The sequence below is a fragment of the Theobroma cacao genome, chromosome 2, assembly GCF_000208745.1.
Source record: "Theobroma cacao cultivar B97-61/B2 chromosome 2, Criollo_cocoa_genome_V2, whole genome shotgun sequence".
NCBI classification, from domain to species: domain Eukaryota; kingdom Viridiplantae; phylum Streptophyta; class Magnoliopsida; order Malvales; family Malvaceae; genus Theobroma; species Theobroma cacao.
This window is the reverse complement of record NC_030851.1, coordinates 40892563-40903547: the sequence shown is the minus strand read 5'-3', so window position 1 is coordinate 40903547 and position 10985 is coordinate 40892563. Positions and strand designations below refer to the sequence as shown.

The window sequence follows — 10985 nt, the reverse complement described above, 5'->3', positions numbered from 1 at the left end:
AATTATCTATTTATAAATATGTGATTAAATTATATCGAGGGTTTAAATTATAATCAAGGTAATTTTGTTTTTTACAAAAATAAATTCTATTATAATAAAAGGTAATTTTGTCATTTATCACTTATTCCTTAATTATTCATAAAACTATTCCTGTCAACCAAACATTAGAATAATTAATAACAACAATTCTCGTTCTATTTCATTCTCATAAATCAAACTATATAATACTTATTATACTCTATTTTCATCTCATTCTATTCCAATATAATAGTTATTCTATTCTATTCTATTCTATTCTCACTTTATTATATTCTCACAGAATAGCAATTCTATTCTATTCTTGCCTATTCCACGAACCAAACGTGCTATACAAGTTTGCGTGACGGATAGATGGCGTAAAGAGCCAAAGGCAAGTGGCGAGGCCAGTAAGAGCCAGGAAACATTTGCCTTGCTAGGCCCCTCGACCCTCGTGGCTCGTGCTTGAATTGTCTGACGAATGCAATTTTTGTTTTGTTTCTAGTGAACGAGTCAAATGTGAATCACTATCGTTTGAGTCTCTTGATGTTTGGGAGTTGGAGTCCAAGCCCAATGAAGTGGAGAATGGAGATGGTAGGGCAGTCCATTTTCAGTTCATAAGGAATGGGCTGCCAATGAGCCCAAACAACTTTACAAGCCATGGGTTGTAATGATTTTTATCCTTTTGGAATGATTAATAATGAATCAACACAGTTATAGGTCGCCCGTCGAAGTTTAAGTCCAACATCTGTGTCTTTAAATTTTAAAAATAGATTTTAAATAAATTTATAAATTATGAATTCATATTTTTAAATTAAAAAATATACTTATAAGTGATAAAAAATTTATATTTATATATTAAATATTCATCTCATTTCTTATCGATATGGGATCCGTGACATTTCATTTTATTCAATTATGTAACATCTTATTGTATTAACTCTTTACTCGTAGAGAAAAAAAATTCTTATATCAGTTCGAGTCTATCTCGATCATTGTATCTCTCGTGAGGATTCTACATCAATGAAGATCTAAGTTTACTCTAATACTAAATGTCACAGATCGAAACTTAAACTCAACTTCGTGTGGTTTTAAACTTTGAAAATAGAATTTAAGTAAGTTTATAAATAAGAATAAGTATTTTTAAATTAAAATCATTAAATTAAAATATTTTTATAAAATAGTATTATTAATTTGATTATTCAATTCATTTGACATCTAAATAATTAAATCAATTAATTCATAATTTTGATTTTAATTTTTTTGATTAATTGAATTAATTAATCTATTTAATTCGTTAAAACTTTATTTTTGATCCTTTCAATTAATTTTCACAATACATACAAATTAACTATTTGCACATTTCTAATTATAAATAACATTAAGAATTTAAATAATATTTTTAGTAAGAATAAAAAAAAAAGAAAAAACAGAGAGAAACGAGGTGAAGCGTCCAAATCACGATGATACTAATGGCCGTTGATGAAATGGGATCCAGATGATATATGCGAGTCAACGCCAGTGCTTTTTTGACTGAGTCGCATGGAGAATCCTACACCATCCTCAATAGAAGTGGCGCCACTTTCCTTTTTCTTTTTTTTTTCCATTAAAAAACAAACCCTCCATTAAATTAGCTTCTTAACCATTCTAGTACTACTGAGTGCTGGTACCATTTTTATGATAAAAAAATATAATTTTTTCTTTTTTTTTATTACTAAAAAAGGGTCTTTTCTCATTCCTTTTCCCACAAAGAAACAGTAGCAGTAAATAGTAATCCACTAATCTGGTTTCAAATTTCAAAATCCCAAAAAAAAAAGGTACTACATAAAGGGAATTGAGCAGCAGATACCCTTGTTTTGTTTGCATTCAAAATCCATTTTTAAGAAGCAAACGGGAGAGAGAGAAGAAAAAGTCGATGCTTTGATCCTTTGATCTTTATTTTCATGGCTGGGTGAGTATATACGCTCTCTTTCTCTTGCTTGTGCATGTGCATTTTTTGCTTAATATCATAAGAAAAATGATCCCTTTGGGTACTTAGAGGCAGAGCAGTTGCTGATGTTTCTGTTCCTCTCATTTTGATGGGTTTGTACTATGTTTGCGTTTCTGTCTCTCTCCGTTGACTTAAAAAATATTTATCAATTGATTTTCTGTAAATTTGCTAGAAAATGAAAAGACCATTTGGGCAGTTATTAATTCGTTTATTTTCTTGTTTATGATTAGTTTTTCTTTTCTTGGGATTTATGTAGCAGATATAGATGATGTTGGATTTTCTGGGTATTGGATTTAATGAAATGTTTGATGACTTCACCACTAGAATAGAGAAATAAGAGAACGTGCACTGTGAACTGACATTACTTCTTTGGTGGTTTTAAAAGTTTACTTTGATTAGGTTATGGATTCTTTGTCGTTTCAATGTTCTTTCTTTGCTTGTTTGATGGATAATCTGGGAAAAGAAACAACTTTTAATAATCTCTGATACTGACTTCCGAAGATGGTGAAGGCTACTTTTCCATAACGGTGCTTGTGTTTTCTTTTTATTTGTGATGTTCTGAGTTGAGACCTTGAATTATATTAGATGGTAAAACATGATGAATAGTTTTGCTAGAAATTACTTTTGTTAGTAGACTTTGCTTTTTCTTGTCATTATTTTTTTTACCCTACGAATTGATAGCCTATAATCTTACTGTCCTTGATACTTAGACAAACTGATTTCTGATTTCTTTTTGACATTTTCTCATCATTGTTGCTTTATGCAGAACGTGGTTGGTTGACGGTAACAGAATTGCAACAAAAATCAGGAGTGCATCTAATCCTGAAAGGGTGACATGGAAAAGCAATCCAACTAGATCTTGTCCCAGTTGCCATCATACTATTGACAACAGTGATGTAAAAATTCAATCTTTGCTAATGCTTCAAGTTCAAGCTATATGCTTCCCATACCTAAAACAGATTAGTTGAATAAGCATATTGTGATATGTGCAGATCATAATATAATTTGGACTTATCTCTCAAAGCTAATTGCAATCAGGAATTACGAACGTAAATGTGTAGCATTTTCATATTCTGCACATATTTCTGGAAATCTAGTAGTTTCATTCGATTTCTTTACCTTTTATCCTTCTCTAGTTTCTAAGGGCAATATGCGTTGTAATCCTAAGGGAAAAAAAAGAAGGAAGCTGGATTAACAAAACTTTAGTTTAAACTATCATGTTTTAGTGAATGAAAATATGTGCGAACCAACTCTGTGTATACCATAACTTTAGATAAATAAAACTGGGCACCTTTTCCCCATGTGTTCACTCTTGAACTTTCTGCTAAGGTGTAATGATTTATTTATTGATGGAAAATTGTTCACACCATGGTTTGATCATGAAGCCTATGCATCATCCAGTCTCTAAGTTCCAGTAAATTCCTTTTAGGTACTGAATTTGCACATTCTTCTATGGCATAAATCAGTTTATATGGTTAGAAATAAGAAATGCTTTTTGCCAAGTTGCTTCCTCCCATTGGGCATCTCTGATATCACTATATGTATACATCTGAAGATTATATTTTAATAGCACAGAACTCTTTTTTAAGTTCTCTATTTGCGACCTGAACATCTTCTATGATATAAACAGTAAAATTCAATGTTCAACTGCTATCTGAAATAATGACCATATACATATCTGTACGGTATCTTTTTCCATGCTTCTATCTGTCAAGCTAGGTAGTCTGTCTTGCAAATACTTCCCTCTACTCTAACTTGTAAAATCCCCATCTCAGCTGAACCAAGTTGTCTTACAAGAATCTATCCCTTGTATAGGAGTAAGATAACTGCCTATGATTATACATAGTTGTTTAGGTGTATATGATTGTACATCTTCTTGCTTCAAAAGACTAGATTTATTGTTAATATACCAATTATATTCAATATAATTTGAAGATGTTTCACATTTTTATGGTTTTGACTGCCGCAAACCCAAGCATTGGTTTTTTCATAGAGATGTAACAAAAATGATATTTCTGACTTCACTTGTAACATGTATAGCTTGAGTTAGTAATAACTACGAATATTAGGGCAATGGTTAATATTCATATGAACAGTAGGGCATTGGTAAATGTAGAGAGCAACTAAAAGGTGTCTGTTTCCAGGTCACTCAAGCCTGGCCAGGATTACCACGAGGTGTCAAATTTGATCCATCTGATCAAGAGATCATATGGCATTTACTTACGAAAGTTGGTGTGGAAGATTCAAAACCCCATCCATTCATTAATGAGTTCATTCCAACCATTGAAAATGATGATGGTATCTGTTATACACATCCCCAAAAATTACCAGGTTGGTAAGGTTTAAGGGTGTTTTTCTACATCTTTAAGCATCTTTATTTATATTAATTCAAAAAATTGACACTTTAGGTGTTAAGCAAGATGGAAGTGTGTCCCACTTCTTTCATCGAGCTATCAAAGCTTACAATACTGGAACTCGGAAGCGTCGAAAGATCCATGGTGATGATTTTGGTGATGTCCGCTGGCACAAAACTGGTAGGACAAAACCAGTGTTGTTGGATGGTGTTCAAAGAGGATGCAAGAAGATTATGGTTCTCTATATGACCATGGTTAAAGGTGGAAAACCTGAGAAGACCAATTGGGTGATGCACCAATATCACCTAGGAACCGAGGAGGATGAAAAGGATGGGGAGTATGTTATATCTAAAATATTTCATCAGCAGCAGCAAATCAAACAGGGCGATAAATGTGAGCAAGATTTACCTGAAATGACTGATACAACTATTGTCAAAGTAGATCCAGTCACACCCAAGTCTGTGACGCCTGATCCTCCACGTACAGGGAGGCAATGTCATGAATATGACCAAGGGCAGGAGTATACTATTGCTTGCATCAATCCCTCTGCTCAGGTTAATTTCTTATTTTTGTTTTCTTAGTAGCCTTGGGATTCTCTATAGATTGGTTTTTTTCTGCTTCATGCAGTAGTTGCATTTGGGACCATATCCCTCTGCATCTACCTTCTCGCAACCGATAAACATATGTTAGGGCTTTGGGATTATTTTCATTTCCCTATAATATAAAAAGAATTGTTTTCTAGGGGAATGTCATGGAATGAATTGTGGCTAATAACTAGTGACAGGCAATATATTCCATATGCACTGTAATGTAAGTGTTCAATTAAAAAGAGGCCCTGATATTTGCCTTTTCTTAGGTTCTTTCACCAAAGCATCCTACAATGCAGTATGTAGAAGACTACGTTCAAACTGAATGTGAAAGTTCCAGTCATAATGATCTACCTGATCCAGAAAATCATCTTAATCAGATGTTAGACAATAATAATGATAATCGTGCTGAGGAAGACCCTAAATGGTGGGATGGTGAGTCACAGTATTTGTTGGATTCACAACAGCTAGTGGAAGGGCTGTCCCTTTGTGATGAGCTTCTTCAAAGCCAGTCACCAAATAGGGATGCTAATGTTGATGATGGAGCACTGAACAGCAAACCCCGTCTTTCTGATTATGCTCAGTTAGGAGCAGAACATCTTAAGAAGGATTTGGAGGAGTGTCAGAACCTGGAAGGTGATCCAGCAAACATAGAGCTTGATACACCACCGGAGTTCCGACTGAGTCAGCTTGTATGTTCTATCCTTTCCTGACTTGTTTTACTATATACTGACTATATCAATTTTGCTGTTTCCCTATAATGAACTTGTGAAATGGTGTTGCAGGAATTTGGATCACAAGATAGCTTTATTGCTTGGGGTGGGAGCAAGGTGATCGACTAAATACGTTTGTCATGGATTGTGGAGTACGTAGTAAAAACGATTTTGTCAAAACTTTATCCGATCAATCATCATCCTCAGGATTTATGTCAACTGTAAATTTTGCTGGGACGCTGGAACTATGTTTAATGATGGTGAAGATACTGTTGACTTTTTGCTGGCAATGAATTGAAGATACGTAGAGCAAGGATTACTAATGTCCCTACGATCTGTATTCTTAATCACAGTAATGAAGCCTTGTGTTTAGTTATATAAATCTATCCATGACATGCTTTTGAAAAATATTCACCAGACTAGTGTAATATAACAAGCTTCATTATAAACGATGATTCCTTTGCTTTAGACTTTGGAGCACGATGCTGCCTGATAAAGATCCATGACTAAGGCTGCTGTTAATGCACGGTTCATTTACTAGAATGATTCGAGGCTTGGTCGGAATCTTTACTGACTAAAGAACAGGGTTAAATTCTATTATTTCCAACTCCATTCGTGAAACCGAGTTAGTTCTTGGGAGGGGAGGAGGGACTTGAAGTAGATGTTGTGAATCGATTCACAGCAATAGCTAATCCTTGTTCATAACTAAAGCAGTTGCACAATCCTTGGGAAAGAACTAAAGCAGATTACTCGAGAAACTTTGGGCAATAGGAGGTACATTGTGCATATACAACAAAACGAAAATATCCCTGGCTCTCGACCGTTAGCAACCTATCAAGGTATTTGGTGGAAGCTTGTCTGACAAATTTCATTTCTTTTGAGCTTATCAGGTCAAAAAGGTTGTGTTCTAGGATAGCGAAAACAGCTCCTCGGGAAAATTCAATGCCGTGTGGACCATCTAATTAAAAGGGGAAGTCATGGTCTGTCAGCATCAAGGAAACATAAACGGATCGATTGAACAAACCGATGAAGGCAACACACTCACATAGCTGAAACGTTCATGAACCTGTTGAGCCTTACAGATCATAGAAGTTGGCTCCAATATGGATGGAGAGACCACAGGGCCGGCCCGCGAGGCCACAAACTGATCAAAAAGGTCCCAATGGCTTTATTGCATTGTTCATTAGGGAAGGGAACATGATTGCTTTTCGGGAGCCTGGGATCAGACCCCCCCCCCCAAGTGTCCATAATTGGCTGGCAGCTTGGAAGCTTGTTGTAGGGAAGCGCACTTGCTGAGTGATTGTAGGGCACTTACTTAGGTGTCTGACTGAGGCAGGTCTGCCCTTGAGATTTTCTGAGCTATCGCAGGAGGTTTGGAAAAATGGGCCACAGGGTGTTGTTGAGGAGTTTGAATAGTCAGAGTCTTGTGTCTCGTTGGATGCCATGATGCAAACTGGAGAAGAGACACAAAGGGCCTCAACACCCTGGCCAGTATGGCTACAACAAAGACGCATGCTGATATTGGCTAGCAAGGTCATTCCAGAGGCCATGCACGCCATTGTTCTATCATTTCTAACCAACAGAAACTTCCATTTACTGTACCTGGTAGGAGGAGACTGCCTGACGACACAGAAGGAATTGTTTTATCATGGAACAAACAAACTACCCAATGTTGGTGTTCTGAACATAATCCGGGTTTTACTGGATATATATACAAAGGAAACTTAATCCATGTTTTGGTCGCTCAAAACCAGCAGAAAACCTGCTTTCATGTTCTCATAACCGAAATTAATGATTGGCAACGACAACAAAACCATTAAATTATAAACTCTCTTAACCTTTATCAGCATATACACCTGCACCTGCTGTGCCATGAGAATAATTTAATTTAATTTTTTATAATATAAATATTAAAAGGAGACAAGAAATTATCAAGCGCCCCAGTTGTCTATTTCCTGTAGACACAGATTTGACATATCAAGCACCCCCCAAGAAACATATATAGCTTTTCTTTCTTTTAATTAATTGCACACCTAATTAAACCAATTAATTTGTATTAGTTCCTTGCAAGGAGCATAGGGACATAAATTAAGGAATTATCGACAATTTCTCGAAGAAGAAACATTGGGTTTAACAACTTCAGGCAATTATTTGGAAAGATTAATGATTACACTATAAAAAAAACTTGCAGTTTTTTAATATTATATGATCATATTGCAACAAATTCATAGATGGATTATAGCATGTATCGACCAGAATTCTCCCAAGACTTAAGAAAGCTATAAACTTCTTGTTATAATTAAGTATCAGTCTTGTTTTACAAAGTGGGGGCAACTGAGATATTCAGAGGGAGGATTGGATTTGGTTTAAATAATTTTTAAATGTTTCGTTTTTTGTACAATTTTAAAAATATTTCTTTAGCTTCTTATCCATTCGATCCCATTGAAGACTAAGATGCAATAATGCATGGGGTGCTGATAAGGAAAAGAAATTTACAAAAATAAATAAATAATTGATTTAAATTAATGGTTATTATTTCTCGAATTGAGATTTAAACTATACTTCCTTCTGCTTTGAGTTAACATGCAAAATCATGAGAGAAAAAGTAAGTCATCATGCAGAACATGATTATACAATTCAAATAATTCAAGATTGTGACATGTACTTATTAGAGATGACAATTTATAACATGATACGTGTTTAAATATAATTAAATTTTACATATCTTGTCGGTGTTCTAATTGTGTCAATCTAACTATATTACGACAAATTTACATGTTTAATATGAGTTGACGATACACCTAACTTATCATGTTTAAAAAGTTAATCGAATTATGTGATATCGAAAAATATACATGACTTGTTTAAATGAAACATATTATTTTATGTTTCAAGAAAGATCAAGTATACTGGGTTTGACATAATTAATTAATCATATTCGTGTCAAGTATCTTTTCTTACAAAACACAAGAATTATAACATGATCAAACCAATTGTTACTTCGTGATCATATGTTCACATTTCAGTTCTATCCTTAAATGTGTTGGGAGGAACAGAAAGAGGGTAGCTTGTAAGAAAACCTGAAGTTGCTGAAAGCAGGATGCGAAAAGAGAATGGGACAAGGAGAGGCTGAAGCCTGCATTGCATAGCATTCATTCAAGCATGAGAATAGAATAACGAAGAGAGCATAGAGGGGTTTGGGACCCCATTGTTTTTTGTTGATTGAAAAAAGAATCGGACATGCATGTGTGGTGGTGGGGAGGGGTTGAGGATTGGGAGGCGCACGTGGGCTTAGCCAACCCTTCCCTCTTTTTTGACCATTCACCTTTTCTTTGGCTTTTGTCTGTCCTCTCCTTGTTCACACACACACACACACAGTTTGACAGGGTGGCACCTTCCTATGTGGCCGACAACAGAATATTAGATTGCAATTTCAGCTCCTGTTTGCTGCTGACAACCCATGAGTCCATGACCCACCACATCTCTCCTACCTACACCCCCCTGTACAACTCAAAAACACACAAAACTAGACTGAGATTACATTCATGCCCCTGGCGTTACAAGTGTCTTCGATTCAGAGGATGGGGTGTAGCCTTTTTGCGTGAGGCTGAAAGTGTTGGAAGACTGCTAGATTGACCCGAAAGTCACAAGCTGTGGTCAGTCTCTTTTCTCCCCGATTATGTTTTATGTTTTATCAGAAGAAGAGGAGGAAGTGAGGAGAGACAGAGAACAAACAAAAGGGAGTACTGTTAAAGATGCAGAGGGAAGAGGGTGGGGAGGGGGGGCCATCTTTGCCGTACACGTGGCGCACGTGAATGTGGGTTGTGATCCAATAATTCAACTGCCCCACCACATGCAGCTTTGACCGCAAAACCCACAAACGGCCATGTTGATCCACCATGGAAATAAGTAAAGCCCTGTATCTGTTTTGGATGCTCTCATTTTTTAACTTAGCCATTTTGGTTAAAAATGATTTCGCTTGCAATGAGAATGGGCTAATGCTGTTTGGTCCAAGGACAAAGAAAACCAAAACAAGGACTTATGATGATGATTGAGACCGCTTAACAACCTTAATTACTTTAGTTTTATATGCATGGTGTTTGATTTTCACCGGAGTTCATTGAGGTTTTGCTGTGAATTGACCTACAGTTGATTTGATCAAATACGTTGACTATTTTTAAGTTTATTATGTCAATTTTTTAGGTCATATGTCACATGAGTTAAGAGAAAAGCCGATCGATATTAGGTTTAATGGTGATTAGATTACTGTTAAGATTAAGAGTTTATTTGGACTGAAAATAAACTGTCATAGGGTTTATCCATTTTTTTAACTAACAAATATAGTCAAATGGAGAAGGAAAAACAGGAGACAATCAACCATGGGAATTGTTGAGTGAAAATTTTAAGCACTTTTGAAGCTGGTTTTTGGGAATTTGGGAGTGGAAAGAAGGAAATAATTGGAGAATTAAACAAACTCGTATGCATTGTACCATTATTATTTCTTAGTTCATATGATTAAAGGGCCTACGTGATGACCATAAATAGGGGGATCTAATCAATATCTCTTACCCACTTTAGTTGGTTGATTCCTCCTTTATTAGAATTTTGGAGCCCCCCCCCTCGAAAGCAGCTACTTACTTTGGATTGGTCAAAACTTTTATCATGTACTGGTACAATTTTGGGATTAAGCTAGAACATGACACAAGCCACCTGTTTTCTTCCTTTTCTTTTCCCCTTAATAATTTTGGAACTAGAAACATCATCCTAATTCCTATCTCAAATTCATGAAGAAGTTAACAATTTCAATTGAAACCCATAAAAGCAAGCACCCTTGCTTGCCAATTAAAAGTGAGTAAAAATGGCAAGAAATAATGTTGCTAGGACAGTTTGATCATTATCAATCATTAACTTGTGCAACTAACCCCAGAGAGTCAACAACCTGGAGCAGTTCATGAAAAAGGCAGCCCCAAAGACTTTGCAAGATATTCTTCTTTCCCCTGGATTCATCCTCCATAACCAAGACTCATGGAGTCATGGTTGATTTGATCTCTCTTCCACAGTAACATATGGTTGGCAATAATAACTGGAAATAATTTGAGTTTGCATTCTATTTTGAGAACCTTGAATCGTATCTCTACTTCAATTTCACTTATCCAAAAACAGAAAAAAAGAAAGAACGATGAAGCTAAAGATCAGTGCTTTGACCTTTCTGATGGAGGGCTCTAATCCCATCCAATCCAATTATGGATCAATCTTCACATCTTGCAGATAGTAGGGAAAGCATCATAGTCCAAGCATAATAAAAAATGGATAACTCAGAGCAGAA

General features: G+C 35.6%; 1 protein-coding gene across 2 annotated transcripts; it reads left to right on the top strand.

Moving 5' to 3' along the window:
- Positions 1590–6111, top strand: LOC18610544 (NAC domain-containing protein 8). Of its 2 annotated transcripts, none has more exons than XM_007046252.2 (6): positions 1590–1966; positions 2772–2901; positions 4150–4336; positions 4426–4913; positions 5216–5638; positions 5732–6111. In XM_007046252.2, the coding sequence occupies exons 1-6, from the start codon at positions 1959–1961 to the stop codon at positions 5786–5788; spliced, it is 1293 nt and encodes a 430-aa protein (XP_007046314.2). In that variant the 5' UTR covers positions 1590–1958; the 3' UTR covers positions 5789–6111. The 2 variants fall into 2 exon arrangements, with proteins under 2 accessions (XP_007046314.2, XP_007046313.2); XM_007046251.2 differs by having other exon boundaries at positions 4414–4913.